The sequence below is a fragment of the Pelecanus crispus genome, chromosome 2 (genome assembly GCF_030463565.1).
Source record: "Pelecanus crispus isolate bPelCri1 chromosome 2, bPelCri1.pri, whole genome shotgun sequence".
Lineage (NCBI taxonomy): Eukaryota > Metazoa > Chordata > Aves > Pelecaniformes > Pelecanidae > Pelecanus > Pelecanus crispus.
Genome location: NC_134644.1, coordinates 42166851 through 42191318, shown reverse-complemented (window position 1 = coordinate 42191318; position 24468 = coordinate 42166851). Strand labels below are relative to the sequence as shown.

General features: G+C 37.8%; 2 protein-coding genes across 3 annotated transcripts; one reads left to right on the top strand and one right to left on the bottom strand.

Annotated features, from left to right (window-relative positions):
* PP2D1 (protein phosphatase 2C like domain containing 1) lies at nucleotides 1–5799 on the top strand. The gene is given in 3 exon segments (XM_075705251.1): nucleotides 1–1018; nucleotides 4544–5344; nucleotides 5402–5799. Coding segments are annotated over 3 exon segments (2214 nt in total). The 3' UTR covers nucleotides 5797–5799.
* A 22-nt stretch (nucleotides 5800–5821) lies between these two features.
* RAB5A (RAB5A, member RAS oncogene family) lies at nucleotides 5822–24468 on the bottom strand. Of its 2 annotated transcripts, none has more exons than XM_075705253.1 (6): nucleotides 24459–24468; nucleotides 17602–17852; nucleotides 13852–14003; nucleotides 12779–12901; nucleotides 10817–10910; nucleotides 5822–7464 (listed from the first exon to the last, which is right to left on the bottom strand). In XM_075705253.1, the coding sequence occupies exons 2-6, from the start codon at nucleotides 17762–17764 to the stop codon at nucleotides 7349–7351; spliced, it is 648 nt and encodes a 215-aa protein (XP_075561368.1). In that variant the 5' UTR covers nucleotides 17765–17852; nucleotides 24459–24468; the 3' UTR covers nucleotides 5822–7348. The 2 variants fall into 2 exon arrangements, with proteins under 2 accessions (XP_075561368.1, XP_075561369.1); XM_075705254.1 differs by lacking the exon at nucleotides 24459–24468 and adding an exon at nucleotides 24033–24046.

Below are 24468 nucleotides of genomic sequence, written 5' to 3'. Positions count from 1 at the left end.
ATGACATGGGAGGAAAAATCTCAGGACAAAACAAACCCACCTGATTTTGGACTTTCCAGAGATGAGGAAGATCACCTGGAGAAGGTCACAATTGCACCCGAGAACAATGATTCCAAGCACATTTCAATTTTTTGCTCTGCATGTCAACAAACAGTATACCCACACCACCTTCTTTATCATAAAAAAACCCACAAAGCCCTAACTTTGCTGGGCTTTGATAGCCCACAAACAAAGACTAACAACAAAACACTTTTGGCTCAGAGACAGAAACTAATTTCAAAATTGACTAAGATTCCTAAATATTCTGAGACACATAGGCAGAAGATTGATTATTCATTTGAATTCCTAATGTATAATCACACTCCTACATCACATAATTATCTTGCTAATATTAATCCTAGTACATTTAAGAAAGTAAATAATTCTTTAATAAAAGCATTATCAATTTGCCAAGATAAAAATTCCACATGGCAGGGAGACATGGAAGACAGGTTTATTGTGCTTGACAACTATGGAAATAGGTCAGATACATGTTTTCTGGGATTAGTGGATGGCTCTCACGGTGTGACAGCTGCAGAAACAGTTGCAGCAGAGCTTCCACTTTTATTTCTTGACCAGCTTGCTCAAATGGATTCTTCCTACAAAAAGAGTAAGGACGAACAGCAAATTCTAGATTCTTTTGCCACAGTAATCAAGGCAGATTACAGGGAAAAAGAGAAGATTTTCTCTGATAAACCAGACAATGATGAGACCAACAAAACCAATACTTACGAATGGATTCACAAAGCGTACACCAAATCCTTTTGGAGAATGGATAGACTTTTACGACTGGGAAGGAATGAGGTTTCCAAAGTTCGCTGGAGTGGCTGTTCAGCGGTTACCTGTTTGGTGGAAAGAATCCCCAGCGAAGAGACAGATGGCACTGAGGAAGAAGAAAGAAAACATTCTGAAAACACACACAGTCCATTAGCCAGGACAGCCAAAGGTGTTGCTGGGTTACTGCACGTTGCTAATATAGGTATGTACATTCCACACCACGATTTTTTTTTTTTTTCCTCAGCCCAATAAAAAGAGGAAAAAAAAAAAAGCTAATCTAGAGATTTGTTGGCAGTAGGGATCTGGAGATAAAAAACAGCAATTGCCTTAACTTGACAATGTGGAGACATGATAAATTCCCTTGCAGCTGATACTGGTATCAGACAATAAGCATTAAGCTTATTAGATAAGTAGCTTCAATATGGTATTTGAGTTAAAGCAGTAAAGTCAATTCACTAATTCACAGTTAGGAAGCATTCCATAAACACAAGTGACCTCTCTAAGAGTAGTAAGGACTTTTTTTTTTTTTTTTTTTTTTAAAATCAAGAGGAAGTTTATGGTGTCATCATTTTAGGGCAGGCAATCATAAATCTTCTGATCTTAGATGTCATAAATCCTTTGTGCCAATGAAACATGCTTAAGATATTCTTTTTATTTGTTTCATTGCGACTAAGTGCCACTACATTTTGCTACCAGCAAACTGAAAACATCATCTGCGGGTACAATCTGAACTATTAATTTCTAAAATAGGAACTGGTTGTTATTTACTGTTGTTACGGAAGATCTATTCAGACCTGTTTCTTTATGAAGTAAAACCCTGCTTTGCCTTTCTATAGTGTAGAAAATCAGTTATTAATTACAGTCAGAAACAGTGATACATTCCTAATGCTTCTCCACCCAGCCTTGCTGCAGGAAACACTAGACAAAGCTCTTGCAGTTCTTAGCAACACATTGTATCTTCCCACTCGGTGATTTTTGTTACCAGTTAAGTTCTTCTGTACATAAGACAGCTGTAAGATTACAAGCAAGATGCTTGCTTTCCTATAAAGGAGTACACAAGCAGAATTATATATAAAAAAAAAGCTATTGGGTGAATAGTTTCAAATGGATTTGTGTCTACAGTTACATTCTCTAGTGTCTTCCAGCCTCTGCTTGAAGCACATGCCCAGCACTATAATACTTTTCTAACACTCCCCCTAGCATTAGTAAGCAGTGTGCTAACACTGCAACTTCCCATCAGTGGGGGCACTCTTTCCTCCTCAGATGAGTGTATTCACAAAACTTGTGAGAATTATTCTTATTTCTTCATATGACATTTGATTGAAATTAATCAAGAGGGTGAAAGATCAGTAGGGAAAGGGAAAACCATTTGAGAGGCTTCATTTCTGCAGGAGGCCAAAAAAGAAAAACCCAACCCCAAACAAAAAACATATTCCACATTTGGAAAAACTGATCCCAGATCTAAAAAAAAAAAAAGAAATTGCTTAACAATATTATGCAATCCTCTGCTAGTCTGTGGAACACTATAAACCCACCTGAAAATGCACGGACAGTGAAATAAGCAACTGAGGTGTATCCCCTCCCTTTCCTCCGTTCTCTGTTGCTATAGCCATACTTTCTCTACCTCCAACAAGCATTTTTACAGCTACCAGAACTTCACTGTTACTGGTATCAAAATTGGTAGTTTAGCACTAGCTCAGATATTCTTGCAGGAGATGCAGTCACACCTTTAATGGAATACAGGAGTAACTCACATAAAGGTTGTAAAGTTTTCATGACACTAACAAATGCATTTGTCTTCACCTTACTGGGGAAGAAACCCAACTTTTTAAAAATTGTTTTTATTACAATGAGCTTGAGAGGTAAGATGAAGGTGAGAAAATTTGGTAGAGAATTCGCTCAACCTAAGTTTTCTGGTTCTAGTTACCTGCCTCCATCCTTCCCTCCCAGATGAGTTTTTATGCTGGCTGCAATTGAAGATACTGTAAACTCAAGCTCTGCTAATGAGTTAAGGCTTGAAGTTGATCAGAGATACTTTAAGCCTTCTATGATTAAAGTCCACATTTTTGAACCACTGCTAAATACATATTTATTTAATCTAATACACTTAATTTTCCACCAAATATATCACATCAAAGAAAAAGATCTGCACAACATCAAGCTTCATTTTCCCCCCAGGAATGTGTTCTTACAGAAGCATAGACATGTTCCTTCAGCACCAGGTAAGCAACTGAAGATGATGGTCAGATATGCGGAGCAGGAGATGGTGGCGCTGGCCAGCTTTGTCTTCTTCATTTAGTCCCAGGTTGATAAGTCAGCTAGTTCTTGACAAATCTTGTGCCCTGTCTCTAGTTTGCAGACAAGTGACTTGCATCCACAAGCGACTAGATTTTACTCTTTCTTGCAGTCAAATTGTTCCACACAGGTTATATCATACCCTTTGTTAGGCTTACAGCTGGTGGTCTTACTCCGAAGGTTCAAAGGAAGTTTTAGACAATCTTCTAGCTCTCCGCAGACAGCAGAGGAAGGAGGAAGGAGCAAGCACAAGGCAACACTCACACAGCATAACTTAAGGCATCTACATTATATAATCAATAAAAAAAGGTGCGTCCTTCAGTTTGATATTCAGAATCACCTTCTAAAGAAATCTGCCTTCACACAGACTACACTTAGCTGTCTCCTATACTAGACAATGCCAATACTGCCCAAGAAATACAACTACTGTATAAGCAGTGCCTACTTATAAACACTTTCAGAGATCTGTGCCCTAGTCTAGCCAGATTATATTAAAAATACAATAAATGAATACACTGCAGCCAGTTTAGTGTCTGGAAGCTACCATCCCACTCAAGTTCCTTCTGTGAGACATCACTTTTGCCCTTATGCCAACACATGGAAGCAGACCAATAACCTCCTCTAACACAAAAAATGGTCTTCTCCCAGCATAGCCATAGAGGATCTCAAACAATACATCACTTTGTTTCAGAGCTGCTTTCCTTTACGCTCTCCATTCAAGTCTGACAAGACTAGTCACCTGCAATGTTGCAACTTTAACACTTTTCATTCTCACTTCAAAAATGTTGAGGGAAAGGCAAAGTACGTATTCCTACTAAAGGAAAGGAGTTAGTCCTTGACTCTCATGATGACTGTGAGAACTCTTGGTCCCTTGGGTCCCTTAACCAAGGAAGAGATTTAAGGCATCATGTTAGTAAACTGTAAATTCTATACAATGTCCAAATTATTTTCAAGTACTAGAAATTTTATACTGCTAAAAATACTCTGAACCTGAAACTTCTTGATGAGTTCATTCAGCCATAATATTTTGAAAGCACATACTCTCCAGGGGGGCAGGGGGAGGAAGAGTATTTAAGAAAAATACGCACTCTTGCTTAAAAACCAGTCAAGGTGCAACATCTCTATCAAACTGCACTTCAAGCTGAATGAAATGTCACTTAAGACTCCTCATAAGAGTTTAGTTGCAGTCAGAAGAATAAGGTCCTGGAATAGTCTTCTGAATAATGGGAGGGAAAAACACACACAGAAAACTTTGCTGTAAAATAGAACCAGATTCACTGATGGACATATTGTTGCCTGTGGCAGTAGATAATTGAACTATGACCTCAGTTTTTTTTCCCCAGTCCTTAGCAGAAGGCTAACTGTTAATCTAACAGCAGTATCTTAAAAAAAAATCAGTATGCTATAATTCAAAATATTATTTCAATTTTAGGTAATGCACATGCAGTCTTATGCAAAAATGGAAAGAGTCACTGCCTCTCAAAAGAGCACAGCACTTCTAACGTAAGCGAGAGAAAACGCATACTTCAGAATGGTGGAAACATCAGCACTAATGAACCAGATGGATTAGTAGAGGGGTACCTGAGAACTACAAGGGGTCTTGGACATCATGGAGATCCAGTACTGAAAAGATCTGTTATACCTGTACCTCACACTATATCTGTCCCTATTGATGACACTTGTCAGTTTCTTATTTTAGCTTCTAATGGGCTTTGGGAGGTTTTGGATTACAATGAAGTACTTGCATTAACTCTAACAACATTCACTCATTATTTGAGAATGTACGAATGTGTTCAACCAAACGGGACTTCTCCGTATACGTGTCAGTATTTGATGCCCCTCACTGAAGACAACTTAAATGACTCAAAGGGTATTAATGATCTGCAAGATGGAATAGAGATACTGTATTCCAATATAGAAATTTCTCTCACTGAATCAAAAGGCAACCTGAAACAAAATAAGCCAGAATGTTCTAGGAGGAACTATTTGCAAAGTGAAGATGGAGTTCCTAAGGAAACTGATGACCACAAAAATCAAGCTGATCCAGAACTGTCTCTTTTTAGTAACAATGAAGCAAATTCACAGAACAGAGCGATAAAACAGTCCAATTCTAGCACACAAGGTGGCTCTGAAGAACTGAAACAGTTTGAGGACAGAAAAGTTTATCTATGTAACAGTTTTCAGCCACAGTCACAGACTGCAGAGCAAGAAGAAACGGACACTGACACTTTCTGTGCGGCAGCTCCAAGTTGCACTCCTGAACAGCTGCGAGAGAATGTACTGGCAACAGGATCTAGGGACATGAAACAACCCCCAGAGGATACAAAAGCATACCTATCTAATTACGACTCAGGTCCACAACTGGCAGAAAAAATGGACTCTAACATATTTTGTGACAGACCTGCAAGTTACACTGGTCAAGAACTGCTAAAGACTGTGTCACCAGTGGGTTCTAAACCACCACCACAGTTTGAAGAGGACACAAAAACACACCCATCCAATTGTGATTCACAAACTGCAGGAAGAGGCAGAGTCACCTCTGAGACACTCTATGACAACGCAGCAAGCTACATTAGTGAACAACTGGTAAAGACTGCATTAGCTGCAGGTTCAAGAGATAATATTACTGTTTTGATTGTACTTCTAAATGGGTGCAATAAGATACCCGATTACCTCAACATCTAATAATTTACCACAGGATAACTGGAGTGCCACAGTACATAGAGTAGAAGCTTACATTTAGCTGTGTCATGAATTTACTTGTAATCATCTTAAATGCTGACCCATATAGTAAATCAGACATCTTGTCTGGAACTGTGCAAATGCAATAAAACCTTCTGAAACTCTCAATAAGAAACAGTAATCAAAAAAACCCTTTTTTTAAACCACTTTATTCAAACCTGAGCACCTCAATATAAAACTAAGCACTGGTGAACTGTAATTTTCCTTGCTAAATCCAGAATATTGCAAATTTAAAATCTGCACAAGTTTCTGCTATCAGTTCAACACTTAAATAGACTAATTCATCACCTCTGACACACTTGGTAGATTTCATATAATGAAAATAACTAAAAGAATTAGTGCAATATACTGGACAGATCAAAATAAAATGTACTTTGGAAAACAAAGTTGCAAAGTTCATTACTGACAGACAGCAGTACTTATGTTACAGATACTGGAGCATCATTTATTACTGTTCTAGCCATAAAGGAAGAACTTAGAACCCCCTTTGATTAGAGAGGAAAAAAGTTAGCCTTAAGTAACTGTACATTCTGTATAGCTTTAAGCAATTCTTAAATATTACAGAAAGTATTAAACAAATGTAGACTACAATGCAGAGTACCTATTTACAGTACATTAATATCCAAATTTAAAATCAAGTTGGATGTACATAATTGTTAGTGCACTATTTTTTCCTTAGGGGAAAAACAAACTGTAATGGCCAGCAATGATCAAAACCAAGAAAGAAATCACAGACACCGAGTTTGTTGTGGTTTTACTTGAAGAGCTCTTACAGTTTGTAGAGGAAAAAAAAAAACAAACCTAAGTTGTAAAGTTGAATTTACTGGTCTGTACCCTCTGAACAGATTAGAAATGAAGTTAAACTTGATTTATCTTTAATTCCTTTACATAACTAACTGGGTTGATAGAATTTACATACAGTGTACCAACTAGAACTCCACTTTCCTGCAAGCATACGGTTCTTAAAATTGTTAATACAAGTATTATTTGTAATTAAATTATTAAACTATGGAATGTATAACTAAACAGTAGATACCTGCAGAAACAACTGGTTGCATCAATACTGTGAATAAGTTTAATTTTTAGACCCTGTTTCTAAAAAGGTTTTAAAGCACAATTGAGAATTATGGAAAGTTCCAATTCTATTTATTATAACAGTAATCAGTATTGAGGCTACAGGAACTGGCCAATTAGGTCCACGGAAGGTAGTTCTTCTACACCCCTAATGGTAAGTGATTTTTAAAACCTTTCAGCTGAAGGAAGTTTACTCCACTTCTGTCTCTCCTCTATTGCTGAAACATTACAGCCAGTGGTGGATACATGCATGTTAAAATTTTAGGTCAAAAAAACCCCTCTGTAACATGAACTTGACTATTATCATAAGTCTCTTCGCTGTTTGGAAGCTGTACTGAGCCAGGTTAAGCACTCCAATTCCATGGTTATTAACAGTTAGGAAGCAGAAGAATATTCAGAACAGTTTAAAGCAATTGATGTTTTAGTTACTACAACATTGACTCTTGGGTGGTTGTGTGGGTTCAGTAAGGTCTACTCCTCTTCCTCTGGCAGAGTTAGCTCCTGCATTCTGTGGTTCACTCTTGGGCAACTTTTTTGCTATAAAATCAACAAGAAATAAGAGTTAAAACTGAGATTGTACTAAGATTGTACTAAACCACCCAAGTACACAAACAGTCAACACTTTATTACTCTATAAGCATATCAATATAATCAGTATAAAATCTGATTTGATTCAGTGCATTGGTAATAAAAGAAATTAAGACACTTAACTTCTTAATCATTAACTGCCTTATTTATGATTTTCAAGAGTGAAATGCAGTAATAACTTGAGCAGTAAGACGTATCTGCACAGGTATGCTATGCCAGTAAATGATGGCTCTTGTGGGAAGCCACCTACACAGAACAGGCTTTAAGATTAGGATATTGGTGCTAAAAGATAAAGAAAGATTGAAAAGGCACAAAACAGACAGAAATGGGTCAAACTCCTACCAGCTACCTAGCCAGAATAAGTATTTGCATACAACATATAAAATGGCCCTTAGCATTAGATCAAGTCTCTCCTCTTTTTTTCAAGCTGTCTCTTCTCTCCAGCTCTTAGGAGTTAACAGACTGTGATAATTTCTTTGTTGTCCTTGTAGCTCCAGGGTACCTCCTTGGTCCTGACATGAAAAATAAGAGTGACAAATGCTACTCTTCTGAGCAGTAGCTCCTCCCAGCAATTTTCTGATGGAGAGAAAGCTTAATTTCTGCAAAAACGGTGCTGTCTTGCCCATGTTACCAGGACCCAACAGCCATCCCTGTTCTACAGTTTGGCTGCATGTTTTGACTTCATGGAAAGAAAGGGTAGTCAAGCATTGGAACAGGCTGCCCAGAGAGGTGGTGGAGTCACCGTCCCTGGAAGAGTTCAAAAAATGGGTAGACGTGGCACTTCGGGACATGATTTAGTGGGCTTGGTGTGTTGGGTTGATGATTGGAATGATGATCTTAGAGGTCCTTTCCAATCTTAATGATTCCCAGTTTTTACTTTCATTATAAGTGATCCAACCACCAAGCCAGGAGGCATGGGGTTGCTACTCTACCCTTAATTGGTTTATTGGTGGACTTGTTAGTGTTAGGTTAATGGTTGGACTGGATGATCTTGAAGGTCTTTTCCAACCTAAACGATTCTATGATTCTATGACTCCAAAGTAATTACTTTGGCCAGCTTTTTAAAGAACAACTTTTCCTAAAAGGAATGAAATACAAGTGTAACAGCCAGAAAACCAGCAGAGTACACATCAACAAGATGTGATGTGGTGCTAGGTAATCTTATCTATGCTCCCTTTCCCACAAAAGGTTCGACCAGATGATCTTTTGAGGTCCCTTCCAACTTGGGCTGTTCTACAGTTCTGTGATAGAATCCAAGAGTTCACATGGTACTAAGCTGCTGAGACAGAACAAAGGGACAAAACACCAGTGGAAAAATGCCTTCAGAGCACTGTCATTTTAGATTCTACATACATTCTAGAACTGTAAATTAACATGATTTTTTTTAACTGGAAGTTCTAAACGAACTCTAAAGCAATCAGTTTACAAGCAGCTGTAGCTTGCATCCCTCAATTCTGTCCACGTTCTCATTTTTCATTTTCTCCCATTTTTGAAGATAATATTTACACATGGTCCTGAAAACTGCATCCATGTTGTGCAAAAGACCACTCCAAGTTTCATGCGATACTTATATACTTGTCAAGATTTCCTTTAAGGGTCCACTGCTGCCAAGATCTTATTATGATGCACTGACAAAGCTGAATTTCACCCATTGATGTGAAAGAATACTCACATGGACAATAAACCTTGCAGACGAAATACCTAAAATACTAATTGGGCATTGTTTTCTCAAATTTACTTTGTACACATCATTAAAATACGGAGAGGCAAGAATTATTGTTGATACAACAAATTACCAAAAAATTATCTGATTTTGGGGATTAATTTTTCTTTTTTTTTTTTTAAAAAAAACAAGATGCAAACTGCACCTTCAAACAAAATAATTTTAAAATTTCACCAGAACAGCATAGTTGAGCATTTCTGTATCAGTAAATGCAGGCCTATCTTGACCATTTATGAGAAAAACATGCCTTCCACTCATACAGTTATGAGGTTTTTTTCCCCTCTAAGTATTTATAGTTAATATGAAGCAAGTACTTGTTATAAAGTGTTGCTATAGTGATAATTTAATTTGCATCTGCTGGAAGTTTGAACCACATCACAAATTACCTTCTGCTTTACTGACTTGGAAAGCAGAAGATAAGAGCTCTTTAGAAACATTTAATTTTGATAGCAATGCTGTTTTTCACAAAAAGTGGGATAGAGAGGTCACTGTAGTACAAAATATGAAACAGATTTAATAAGGTTATTTGATGCTATACATTACGACTCCCCAGTAGCAGAGCCACTACTGTGATTATGGTGATTACCAAATAGGTTGATGCCCAACCTAAAAATGCATGCTTTCTTTTTTCTCCACTTTCAAAATCTTATTAACAATGAAATACAATTCTGTGTCTATCAATGGAATTCACAAAATTTCTCAGTAATTTATACTTACTATTACATGTTAGCATCTTTACAGAAATCCCTAAGACTATGTCAGGGCTAAAAAATATTTGTATATCTACTTTTCACATGAAGCATCCTTTACTTATACTTGGACATTGAATTTATGCACACATTGCCATCTTTGGCACAACTTTTGGATTTCAGCAGCATTTGGAATTCAAAATGTTAACACAAAAGCATATTTAGCAAACATTTTGTTTAGACTAAAATGAATACTTGACTTTTTTTTCTTTTAAGCGAGTCCATTATCATTCTCCGATTTTGAAATGTTTCCAGCTTCAATTACCACTGTCTCATAAAAGGTACATTATTCCAGGTTCTGCACCTATCCAAGGCAGCAAGGAATCTGCTGCAAACAACATACCATCAAAAGGCACACATTTATACACTTTCACTTACATTCTTACACTAATTTGATTAACAAATGCCAAGTACATCTTACAATTCAGAAAAGACGTGTAAAGATTTTTATGTTACCTATACTATGGGAAAGGTGTTTTTTGTATATAACAACTAAAGCTTAGTTTTGCTTGAACATTAAGCAGTAGAAGTTTTCGTCATAGAATCAAAACAGGTACACAGAACTTGCTGACAGAATTCAAACGTAACCTAGCTTAGCTATTCCAAGTTAATCCAAGTGTTTTGATGCTTGACAGAAGACCTGTGCAACTGTGCTTCAAGTAAGTTTATCTGACTTCTGAAAATCAAAAAGGATCTGAAAGGGCCTAAGGAAACTTCAGTGCCAGAAATAATTTAGGTGAAAACCAAAGATCTTGGGTTAGGAAGATTATGATGGTATGGATCTCATGAAAACAATTCCCTTAAATTCTCAGTTTGTTCATAAACTCACCAATTGCCATGAATATTTCATTTACGTTCATAGATGTTTTGGCAGACGTCTCCATGAACAATAAGCTGTTGTCATCTGCATAAGCCTGTGCTTCCTGAAAGTTGAAATAAGAATGCATTACTTAATTAAAAAAAAATAAAAATCACACAATCATTACACATTGTACATTTATTGCTACTAAGGAACAATTTCTATACCTTTTTGAAAGAAAGTTTGTTGAAACACTCATGTGACATGTGACAATGTGTTATTCATCAGCTATGAAGAAGTTACAATTCCATCAAGCAGTTAAATATTTAGAAATGCAATCTTAAAAATCCTTACTCATCTTAAAAATATCCAGATGGAAAAATCTCAGGCAAAACAAATAAATCAAAATATTTATTAAAAAGACAACCCTGATCCAGAACACTAATTGTAATAGCAAGAACGAATAAGCTCCAGAAAGTGCCATCAAATGTCATAAAGTCTATTATTACCCTGGAAAAACGGCAGTTTGTGAACTATCTTTAATCTTTCAACTATTGAGGCAGATAGATCATAACAGTTTCACTATCCTGACAGAAATTCACAATTATAACACAAATAAGCAGTATTAAATATCTTGCCACATTATCTCCCTTTTCAGACTGCATTTTGATCTGAAATACACTGTTTATAAAAGTTTCCTATTTTTGCCAGTTCCTGTTAGCCAATTCAGCTGAGAATCCCCAGCTTCTTATGATTATGTAATTGCCTTTGCATTCAATAGCAAATCCGCAAAAAGCCAAACTACGGAATGCCTATGATGAAAATAATAATCTACAGCATTCTATAGTAATTTAAATGACATCTGCTCAGATTTATATAACTATATCTGAAAACACATTAACAAATACCTAGAAATCTAAAATGTGCTTTGCAATGAGAAAGGATTGTCAAGCCTGCAAGGAGCCCATAAATCCACATTAGCAGAACCCCAAACATTTGAAAAATATTAAGATTGTAATTGCACCAAAAAAAATAGTAAAGGTAGTTCTACTTTGGTAATTAAGTTTGATTAAGTTTTTGACTACACACATGTATGAAATTTTTGTTAAATACCACAATTTTTCACGAAACACAAAGGTCTTCTGTCACACAGCTTTATGTTACAACTGACATGGAAGTATAAAATTAGAAAAGAGAGTTGTTGAATTCTGGCAGAAAAATACTTAAAACACTGCTAACCTTCATAGTCTGACTCATATTTTCAAAAGGATCCATTACTACACACAGCACTGTCACACAGTGAACCAAATACAGGTTAAAAACATAGGAGAGTTAATGACTAATAAACATGATCTTAATTCAAATTCAATCAATCATGAATGGACCAGAACCATCTGCAGTAAGTTTTATTTGCTTTGGAAGCTATTTTCTGATGACTTCGTTAAACTTTCTGGAAGATAAAATATAGCAGCGAGAGCACAGATATATCCACTAAACCAAAAAGAATGCCATAAAAAGCACAATTAAAACTTGAACACTGCTTCAACAGCCTAAGCAAGTTAAGCACATCAATCAGCTTTGTATCATACATACAATAATCAAAGCTCTCCTGCTGACAAGTCAGAGAGAATGGTCTGCACTGAGTTACTGCTGTCTCATCCATTGAAACTCTAGTTACTGGTAATTTCGGGTAGAAGACAGGAAGAGGTCACAAAGAACAGAAATTCAATTAGCCTTAAAGATATGCAAGTAAATTAGTTACTCCTCAAAGTCAATCTTAATTATTAAAAAAAGTCTATTGTTACATATCACTTGTATAGAAATAGATTTTTCAGTAGCATGTATAATTTAATTAGTCTCAGCTGACACTTATATTTAATGGCATGACCTCTGTAACAACTAGCTAGGCTATGCATATAAACTCCTCATAGGTTTTATTTACTTTCTATTCCAACAAAATACTATTTCTATAAAGAGAAGTTATGTACATACCTGGAAATCCACAGCTCTCTTGTTAGCTAGATCAGCTTTGTTTCCTGCTAAAGCTATAACAATGTTAGGACTTGCTTGTCGCTGAAGTTCTTTGACCCAATTTTTCGCTCTGGCAAAGGACTCCTGTTAATGATTGCAAAATGATGCAACTGAGTTTTATCATCCTTTTGTACTCGCCTATTATCCCAATCTGTTATCTATACTTCAAGCAAAAGGCCAATGCAAGGCTGCTACCTTTGTCCAAAGGCACGCTCCAATTTGCCAACTGAGCTTTTAAAATGAAATATTCCTACTTTAGTTCTCAAATGTGCTTAGTAGGGATAATGCTGAAAAAGTAAGTAAAGATAGGAAGATCTTTATGTAGACAAAATAAAGAGAGGTGGTTAAGAGAGAAAATGGGAATTTTAATTTGAAAGGGTCTCAAAACACTTTCTAATTACTGAGCACTGTTCATTATGGTAGAGAGTTTCTGGGTTTTTTGAGGGTTTTGGTTTTTAAGTCTCATTTACCAAAATCCAGTGAAGCTTACCTGATCTAAGTTCAAATAAAAAGAAATCCAATAACCTTAGGTTTTGGTCTCAATGGCTTGTGGTACCTTTCCAATCCTTACCTATAACTTGCAATAATACAATTATTAAAATAATGTCTTTCACTATCAGAAATAAACTGCCACCAGCAATGTGGTGAGAGTAACAGCTCAATCCTGGTGACCTGATTTAAAGGTGGGTTTGAAACACTTCTACAATGGAATTTGCTTTCTTTCTCTCTCTTTTTTTTAATAAAATAAAAAACCCTAGAAATGGCCTTTTGGCAAGAGAAGTTTACAGACATAATTTAACATTACATAGTCCAATATGAAATGAGCAACCTGATCTGTGAAAGATGTCCCTGCCCAGGGCAAGGGGGGGAGGCGCTGGACTAGATGACCTTTAAAGGTCCCTTCCAAACAAAACCATTATATGATTCTATGAAATGATTAATTGATTCATACAAGTCAGAAAAATTAAGGAAAGATCAATGCAAGACTGCTAACTTCCAAATTCCCCCTTGTGCCTCCCTAATATAGTACTTACCTCATTTGTAATGTCATATACCACTATAGCTGCTTGCGCTCCTCTGTAGTACATGGGTGCTAAACTGTGGTACCGCTCTTGCCCAGCTGTATCCCAAATTTCAAACTTTACCGTTGTATCGTCGAGACATACAGTCTGGGTTAGAAAAGCAGCTACAAAAAAGACAGAGGTGCTGAAAACAGAAGTCTGAGTATATCTCTATATTCACACAAAATTATGTTCAGAGATGCAAATATGATTTCCTTAAACAATTCAAGCCTATTATTAAAATATAGCAGGTTTGAAGCAAGCATTAGCTGATAGACCATAACTCTGATCAACATAGAACAGTTATTTAAACAACTAGTCTTTCCTCAAGTTAAAGACATAAGAAAGCAATAATTGGAAAGAATTCCCCCTTTCCCCCCCCAATAGTGAATCTGCATAACCACAAGCCTTAAGCTTTCTAGATACATTTCATCCTGCTTCAACATACTATACAGAGTAGCAGTAACAGCTATAATCAGATACTTAGTTCTACACATTTACATTACTCGAATAGTATCTTAAAACCTTGATTTTCAGCTCCTGACAACTCTACCTTATATGTGGAAGAAAGAATCACTTCTCAAAAGTTCTTGTTCTAAAAGCAGCCATATTTCTGACTTTGCAAGTGACCTCAAGAATTAATTTCAGCGTAATATTGAAAGCCTGCAGTTTCAGGGAAACTTGCATCCATTGCCACTACAGACAAATGCGTTACCATAAACAATGGTCTTCTAATTACAGAAAACAGTCAGTAACTTATTCCAAGTCTTCAAACAGTTACTCCTAGTAAAGATTTGCTACGCAGATTAAGGTACATATTAGAAATATAGCAAGATTTCCTTCTATTGGGTTCTCTTAACCCTTTGAGTTTTAACTAAGCCATCTGTTCTACCTTAGCTTTTGAAGTTTAAAAGTAGGCACACAACTATTACAGCAGTCTGACAAGCTGTCTTGATTACCTGCTTTATAGTCACGTTGTCTGCCCAGTTATAGTACATACACAGCAGAAAATGCAACAATTCCAAGAATTTAAATGAAAGTTTGAGCAATCCAGTATAAATGCTTGGAGCTGTTTTTCCAGTTATGACAGACATTTAGTGAAATACTGTGGACTGGCTTGCCCTTGCTCCTTCCACAAACAAGCAACAACAACAAAAATTTAAGACCTTCTGCTTGATGAAACACTCAGGAAAGCCCCCTACTCAGCTGAACTGGGGACTCTGATCACTAAGGATACTGAAAGATTGTGGCCAATTTAAATCAAGTGTCTGAAGAGGCACTGACCTGTAACCCTGGCATACCTGGGATGTTACCCTGTCCCACATACTCCAAGACATCATAGCCTATGAATCATTCCAAAACTGCTGCAACTTTCAGCTCAACTTATTACAGTAAACCAAAAGCAAGTCAGTCTTGCTTTATAAAGGACACTGTAACTACCATACAGAAGCTGACTAGGTAAGTGGTCAGGTGTTCCAGCTTCAGGGGTATTAGCATCCATCACAGATGAGCAGGTAGGTTGGAGAAGGTAAAGGCTTTGATGTTCCAATGTTAAATCACCATAATTCTCTCTAAATGCTAAATATCCAAGCACTGGTAAAACAGGCTCCTCTTGGTAGCTCCCTGAGCAGCCCAGAACCAAAATAAAGAAAAAAAGCCCCCTACATCCCCTACTAAAGGCTTCCTCCTCAGAACCAGCTCGATATTATATTTCTCCAAGGCAGAGACAAGATGTTAAACAAGTGGAATTTGAAGTTCCTACAGACATTATTCTCTTTAACAGAAGACCATACCTACACTCCATAAATGAAGGGATGTACTCAGGAAGAGAATTAAAACAAGGGTTTGATTCTATGACATCCTCTTGGTTTTGCTGAAAGGAACATTTCAACCACTATAAAATGCCAGTTAATTTCTGCAAACAAGGTAACTTTGTTCTACCTTGCAAGGCCACAGTAAATGGACAATTATCCAGCTGTGTTAATTATCTGAAAGCCTATCATCATTAACAGCCATACTTTTGTCTTAAGCAACTAACAGGCACTGCTACACTAGTCTGAAGTGGCAAAGTCTAGTTATCAAACATACCACCACCACCCAACATGTCTGCCTTTAACTGCACTCTTTCAGATGTTTTTATTCAGATTGACAATGCACATAAGCCTCTCTTTGTTAAAAGGCCCTTCTGTATACAAAGAAAATTATGCCTTGGGCAACTACAAGCTACGGAGTTAGCCAGCTTTCTCTATAGAAAGCTTCTTCCGAATCCTGACATTGCTACATTTAATCGCTCAGCTGTATTATATGGCATTTCCTTGTTTATATTTCATATAGAAGAGGCAGAAGTTAATACAGAGATTACACTAAACACTATATATCTGAACTTGAACTTAAGCTCTTGTTTAACCTTTGCATACAGTTTAAACAGTGTAACAGGGTTTGGGTCATCCCTAGTTCTACCTAGACATTAAAACAAGAGAAAACAAAAAGGAGGTTAAATGAATTGGAGATCACTGAAATTGAACAATGAATTTCACTTAATTTTAACTGTTTTTAAACTAAAAACCATGTTGATATTGGGAAGTTAATTCACTACAGATTTTTAAAAATGCTCTCCGTATTACCACACAGCTGTACAAGATAACACAGAAACCTTTCACCCTAACACTTATCCTAAAGCCATCATAGAACGCATAAAGCCAGAAGTGAGCAACAGTAAGACTGCTAAAGGAGAAAAAAGTCATTCTCCATTTATGCTGACAGATATACAAAATAAATACATTTAACAGTTAGAAATAGGGTTAAAAAAAAATGATGCAATGAAATTCAGCTTGTATTTATTTTTGTAGGGTTTGTAGATTTTTTTTACATTTCAACAACTGTTCATGTATAAAGACACATACAGACCACTGAAAGGGCTTCACATAAATATTACAATGAAACAGACTGATTCACACAAACAGCAACAGGGACTACTAGAGAATATTTATCAATACATAAACTCCATATTTGGTTTAAATCTGTATGCTGTTAGGTAGTTTTAGGATAAGTTTAAATTTATCCAAGGAGCAATACAGCTCAAAGCACAAACAACTTCAACATACAATATAACAGAAGAAATCTGCCAGGGCAGTGGGGGTGGGATAAAATCCGTTCACAGTTAAACAGATTTTTTTTTTTTTTTAATTCTAGTAGCCAGCACCTGTTTTGTTTGAAGTCACAAGATGTAAAAACAGAACATTAAATTCCATGATTACTAACAAAGAAAGGTATATCCAGAAATGTAGCAAGTTCTCACAAATCAAAAGCAAAGCCAGGATGCTAAGTGACAACACAACCTTTTTGGATGATGCAGCACTTTGTTTTCATAGAAACTAAGTTCTTAATTCTTATTAAGCAGTTATTTCATGCATTAAGCATACAGCACAATTAAAATAGCCACACATCCACCCACAAACAAGATGCAACATCAAGCCCACTTTTCAAAACTATGCAGTTCAAGCACACATTTGCTTTCTCCACTTGACATGGATGTTTGCTACAGCCTTGTGCCAACTACAGCTTTTAGCTTAGAAAGTTATAGTTCTCAATTAGAGACATAGGGCTCAGATTTGGTCCTTGCTGTCAATGACCCATTCTAGAAGTGCAATCACATTCAAGGTTGTCAAGGGCAAGGACAATATAAACTCAACACGAAACAAATTAACAGGATAATTTTCTCACCTCCAATCGTACTTTCTTGAAACTCATGAAACTGTCCTTTTACAAAGCGAAGCACCAAACTTGATTTGCCAACTGCAGACTCTCCTAAAAGTACTAGTTTGAACTGGCAAATTTTATTTCCAGCATTTGGCCCATTGGGTCTTGTTGCTCCTCGATTAGCCATGCCCAAATTAGAAAGAAGTCCTTTGTTTCAAGCTCTTGAAAGCAAGTTCCAGGATTCAGATCTCAGTGGTGCTTCTGACAGTAACAACCTGTTTGTGAAAACACAGTGGGTGGTTATCAGATTTACAAACCAAGTAAGAAAAATCTAATTCACCAATGCAACATGGTTTACATATAACTTGTCCTAATATTTACCAAAGTCAATAGCCCAGAGTACAGCTACCACCACTGCTAAGATGTCAACTATAGACAAAATCTATGACAAACGAACCTGTTATCTTCAATGCCTAGTCTTCCCATTAAAGCTTCAATTAGGACATTAAAATCTAATTGTTTCTTCTTGCAAGACTTCTTATTTTTTGACATATCAAGACTGAATTATAACACAACAGATTCACTTTCATATTATTGTTAAAATATCAGATGACAAGAAACAATATTTTTTTCCATAATTTTGCTATTGCTAAGCAATATTCTGAAGTCTGCACTGCTACAGGATGCTAAAAAATTGTGCAAGTTGGGAAGACTCAACCACCACATCAAGTTCTTTGCAAGTATACTTCATCAATTCACTTCTATCACGTATATCAAATGTAATTTCCTTAAATAAAAGTACAGAAGATCTTGACATACAAATCATTAATACCTTCTGTAATTAACAACTGTACTTTGAGAAGCAGAAATACAAAGCCTTCCATATGTAGAAAAATGGAGCCTTGACCAGTAAGAATTCCAGATCACTTTGTGCAAGCCACCAGAGAACTATCACATGATGGTGTGGATGGTTGGACTGGATGATCTTAAAGGTCTTTTCCAACCTAAACGATTCTATGATGATAAATTGCGATTTCTAATACTACCATGTCCTAGCAGATCAATATTCAACAACAGATATCTTTGTTAAGAACAAGTATGAACGGTGTATTCCTTAGTCTACCTATTCATTCAAACTCCTTAAAAAAAAAATCACAATGTTTATTCATATGGACAGGGAAGCCTTTATACTCCACTGGTATCACTTCTGAGCCTAAGCTTTATGCTTTTACACACTTAACAGTATAGATTAAATCTTTTTGCAGGTAGGCATTGCTGTATGAAAGACTGGCATAATAATTTTCTGTATTCTCTTTCCTCCCAGTTCCCAGAACAAAATTCCAAGTGAGCCCACAGGAAATTTAGGTACCTAAGTGATGGTCACTTCACTCTCAGCGAGAGAAGTATCTGCTCCTGTATTTCTGCTAAAAAACACCCCAAAACCACCAAACCAAAAGCCAGCCTATAACTTTGTCCTGCTCCAGTTGATTATTTACTTGAATTGTGAACACTTTGTGAGGATATGGCTTTTCTAGAATGCAAGCAGGTTAGTTTAGAGCACATTCTCCTAATGCAGAAAATGGCTTTAATATGTATGTTGCAAACAGGTAAGCAAGCCTACTACTTTCAAATGACTTCTTGCTCTTTATTCCTTATGGTAAAGCAACTACATTTTAAACCAAGCAGTAGCCCTTAGCCATCTTCCCATTTCAAACCACTTAGCAAACTGCAATGCTCAAGCGCCCGATATATGTACTACACACCTAGCTCAGACACTAAGCCTTCATTCTCCTTCCTAACTCTCCCTTTTGTAAGTGCAACGTAAGTCCTGAAGAATCTTCTTTTCTGGGAAGTGCTTCTAGCACTCTAGCAGAACCCCATCCACCACTAAGGTACTCCCTTACAAATGAATTTCTATGCAATAAATGAGCAGGTGGATAAATAATGCTAAGATTTCTAACATAACAGTTGAAAAACTGGTATTTTATTTCTCACTGTAAACAGAACTTGAATATAGGTCTTAGAAAAAAATACTTTTCAACATCTTAAAGACACCCCTATTTGCTCACGTCACTCCTTTTCCCATACCCCTCAAAATAATTTAGCTTCTTCCAGGTAGGATATTCCCATCCTGTATTCATCCCTGTGTGTCCTGAGTTTGTGGCCTGTTTGACTATTATGATATACTTAAATCAACAGTTTTTTTTAAATTTTAGTTGCACAACATGATCTAATAAACATAAAATTTTAGATTTATGTTCTTACAAACATGTGAAAGTGTACCACAGTGAAAGAATGTTTCTGTAAAGCAAAAAAGCCCCCGCATATCCCTCCACCATTATTATTAAGTACCATGATAATTACATACTAAAATTCTTACTCATTAATTTAATTTTTGTTGAATATTTTAGAATACAGGAATAGATCCAGTTATTTTAAAAATACCAGACCTTTCATCCTTACAGCATAAAACAATTCATGCACAGCCGGTGTGTTGGTTCTCAAGCAAGACTCTTCCCCCCCTACACGTGCTGCTGAAATACACTTCAGAAGTGGTGGAGCAATTTGGATAAAAATGGATCAGTGACAACAGTTAATCTCTCACTAATTATACTACAAGGGAGAAAACAGCAAGGCATAGCCAAAATACAGGTAGCTCAGAATACTGTTAGCCATTTGTTTATCTTTTCCTTTGCAAAAGTAATGAAGGCAATTAAGTTATTTCTGGTTTAAAATTAAATACATCTGTTTGCTGTAGCATTCTAGCATGTTTGGAAAACCATGAAATAATTTAAAACCTTTTAATCTTAATTCATCCCATGTTTTTCTAGACTGTGCAGCATTAATAGACATAAAGACTACATCTAGTGACCATACCAGTTAGAACTCTTTGGAGCACGTGACTTCTAGATGACACACAGTGAGGAAATCAATCCACTACACTGGTTACTCACTATGACTACTTTTTTGCTTGCTGTTTCCCATATTGAGGGCAAAAGGAGGTATGAGAGAAAAAACATGCAAGTCTGATTTGACTCACATAATATCTATCTTTTCAATTGGCCATTTACAGCTTTTAGTTATTCAGATTTGTATCATTTACAAAACACTAATTCCTACACCTTGCAAAACTCCTTCAGAACCCAAAGATGAAACAGGTTGTCAATAAAAGTACCTAAATCAATTTTTATGGATGCCCAAGCTACAGAAGCTGTAGTTATCACAGAACTTCAAAGTTACACCCTTATGACATCCCCCTCCCTCACCAGAAATCATTCTGGACACTCAAGATACCATGCACAAAAATAACCAGGTGTCAAGCTGATAGAGATCACGCTACCCAAGAGGAAGGCCGCCGAGTCACAGAAACATACTGCAAACATAATTCATTCAATAGTCACATCAATATATCTAGCAACTTAATAATAAAGCCTACTACAGTCACACCACCCACTTTTTAACAGCTCAGGATAAAAAAAAAAATGCAAGACTGAAAACCCGATAGAGCACATCCAGATCATTCTGATATATTAAAAGTCACTAACATCTCCTATAAGTGCATCTGGAAATCATCATCTTTTGAAGTTTCAGATGATACTGAAATTGTTCGGTAAGTTCACAACATGGCACCATACAAACACGAAAAACAAGGAAAAGATTTTCTTAATGTGAAGAGAAGCAGTACTACAGTTTGACATCACCATTACAGAATGGTTTTGGCCTGTTCTTTTCACATTTGTGTGCTGAACATAGTGCCTCACAAGGATTTAAAAGCAGATTTCAATGCTACAGACCCTATGCACACTCCAAGCCTCAGGTCACATTCATTCTCCAGTTCCTTAAGTCATCTGTAAAATACTAGCCCTGAGAACCATAAAAAAAAGGACCACACAACAGAGGAATACTACATGCAGTACCCTGCACACACACACAGCAAATTCAAGTCTTTTTTGACAAATCACTTTCTAAATAATTCTGAACACTTACTTCAAGGACTTAGCAGCCATACCTATTTTTTACCTTTAGCTTTGTGAAAATTTCCAGGAAAAGACCCAGTAACATTCCTCCCTCCTCATTTTTGTACACTAAGCAAACTTTGTTATCAATATATTTGGACACGTGAAGAAAGAAAACCTTGCTAAGACATTTTCATTCATCTACAGTAAAGCAAGTACACAACTGTTTGACTTGAACCAAGCTCTTAAACTGGTATGTATTGAAGTTATGTAAAGGAATTATATAAAAATCTGCTGAGGAAAATACTATGAAAGTTTCTTAGATGGATGGCTTCACATGGATAGAAATGAGGGACATTTTCTTACTTTTACAGAGTTTAATGTGAGAACTCCATCATATATTAAAAAGCAAGGCCCATTTTGCAGTCTTGGGCACTACAAATACATAGGCCCTTCTGGTAAGTAGGAACTTTCACTCTTCTCATGAATACTGCCCAAAGGCACAGCAGGTCCATGCTGAAATGCCAGAACAACAAAAGTCTGGAGCAAATTATTAGGAAAGTACTCCAGTTAATCCTACTGAGTAATTTACTGGATGCTGGATATTCTCATCACTCTAGAAGAGAAATTTATATGCTGCTAGACAGTCTTTGTTAATGTGTTTTATTTATGACAATCATAGGTATTTTAATAGATCACCACACAAATTTTATTATATTAGAATCTCTGTACAAAATACCAGCAGTCCTAGCCAATGCCCACAAACTCAAGATTTAATTGCATAATTCAGTCATATAAGGGTTCAGATGAGTGCCTATTTCAAACTACAAGAAAGCTAATACAGAAGTATCAAAATAACACTAGTGACAAAGGCCAGCCTACTAAAGAGATTAAGACAGCTAGCACTGTTCCTACAATGAATCTGGTTAAGTGCATTATCAAATACAAAGACCACAACAAAAATTCATGATAAATTTAAAACTGGAACATTCCACCACTTCTATATTTCAGAGCAAATAACAGTGTTTCTTACTATGAACACACTTACTATTGTAGTAATTTCTAATAAACTTTTTCACACTTCATGAACAGAGATAAATCATACAATGCTGAGGTTCCAACCATTATCTACTTTAAATTTGTTTATACTGGACCATATTGAATATTTTAAAAAGCAGTATCTAAAAAGCCTTCTTTATTTGGCACTTCTACTAACCAAGTTTTTTGTTATTCCCTTCCAGGTTTAGCAGAATTAGTGTGGCATTTACTGCAGTGTTCAAGACAGTGATATGTACAACTATCAAAATGCTTGTTCACATGTAAGCCAGTTTATATTGAAACATAATGAGACAGTAAGTTAAACAAGTGAATCAACAGTCACTGCAAAAAAAGCACAGCCTTCCAATTAAAGGTAATAACCATCTCATAAGCTCATATGAATGATGCATAGTACCGATTGCTTTCAGATAAAACTGGTTATCATACAGGAAACGTAAGTAATGATTACTGTACTATCATTGTCTCTAGCCACCTCACTTCAGCCAACATCTACCTTTTCCCTGACATTTCTTATTACAGAGTAACACACACAAATGCAATCTAGCCTGCGTGCAGCTCTGAAAAGTTACTACCAAGCTTTTTACTTAGTCTGAACCTTATGTGGAAGAAGCTGATTAACTTCAGCTGTTTAATTAGCTGTTCAGCCTCTCTTTTCCATCCGCAGGCTCTGAGAGAGACATAAGGTAGAAAACACCCAAATCATCAAAACCACTGAGAGAACAGCCTTTCATGGCCCTATTGTCTGGACCATTTTGATAGCTCTTAAACAATTCAGCTCTCCTCTAAAACATAAGAGGACATAGGTTTGTTCCTCCACCATACTCCAGCTTTACAGCTAGTTCCAATTAAGTCTTATGTAGAGCATACCCAGTATACTAGGCCTGTCATGATCCCCCGGATGGCGACGTGTTGTCTGAGTATTCTACTTCCCACCTTATTCGCCGTCCCTCCTCCAGCCGCAAGTGAAAGGGAAAGCGAGGGGCCCATCACCCAACCTCCCCTACCATCTCTCACAAGCAACTCGAAGGGAACAACCCTGCCCTTGTAGCTGGGCCCAGACAGTGGTAACTCACTGCAGGAGAGCCCGCACGCAGGGAAGGATCCCCGCTCTCCCCTTCTCGCCGCGGTCCCGGGCCCAGCCCCTCCAGCCCGTCGCCACCACCTCCCCTCCCCCGCGGCTCCCTTCCAGGCACAGGAATAAGGGGAAGTGGGAAAACCGGGGGCGCCATTTTGAGACGGGAAGGGAGAGACCAGCTTCTCCTCCCGGCACGCCGGGCTGCCCACCTCGGCAGCCCGCACCACGGCCCAATGTCCCCGCAGGGCCCGGCGGCGGCGCTCGGGGAGGCGGCCGCCGGCAGGAGCCCGAACAACAGCCGCCCCCCTCTCCCTCCCCCTCCCCTCCCGCCGCCGAGGCCCCCCGCCCCGCCACCGCCTCCTCACCTGGCCGGGCCGCGTCGGCCGCGCGCGGGGGAGGGGGAGCCGTGGGGGCCGGGCGGCGGCGCAGCGACGTCTGTCTGTCTGCCTGTCTGTCCGGCGGGGCTGGCGGGTGGGTGGGTGGGTGGAGGAGGGGGAAGAGGGGAGGCGGCTCCTCGGCGGGGCGCAGGAGAGGGGTGGGGGCGAGGGGCGGGGGCGCAGCCGTGCCTCACCCAGCCCGCCGCCGACTTCCGCCGCCGCCTCTATCCCGACCAAAACACTCACACACACACACACGTACTTCCGCCGCCGCCGCCACGTCACAGCCCGCACGCGGCATGCGCTTCCGGTTCGCCCGCCCGTCACGTGACCTCATGTTTTTCCCACCTTTTCCCCCTTCCTCCTTTTGTTTCCTCTTCCCCTCTTCCCCCATCCCCACGGACCGGCCGTTACCATGGCAACG

Bases quoted from the DNA above. Each gene is read 5' to 3' on its own strand.
- RAB5A (XM_075705253.1), bottom strand. From the start codon at position 17,764: ATGGCTAATCGAGGAGCAACAAGACCCAATGGGCCAAATGCTGGAAAT. The intron at 10,911-12,778 runs GTATGTACATAA...TTCAACTTTCAG, and splicing joins AGAGAGCTGTGGATTTCCAG to GAAGCACAGGCTTATGCAGA. The intron at 7,465-10,816 runs GTGAGTTTATGA...TTGATTTTATAG, and splicing joins TGAAATATTCATGGCAATTG to CAAAAAAGTTGCCCAAGAGT.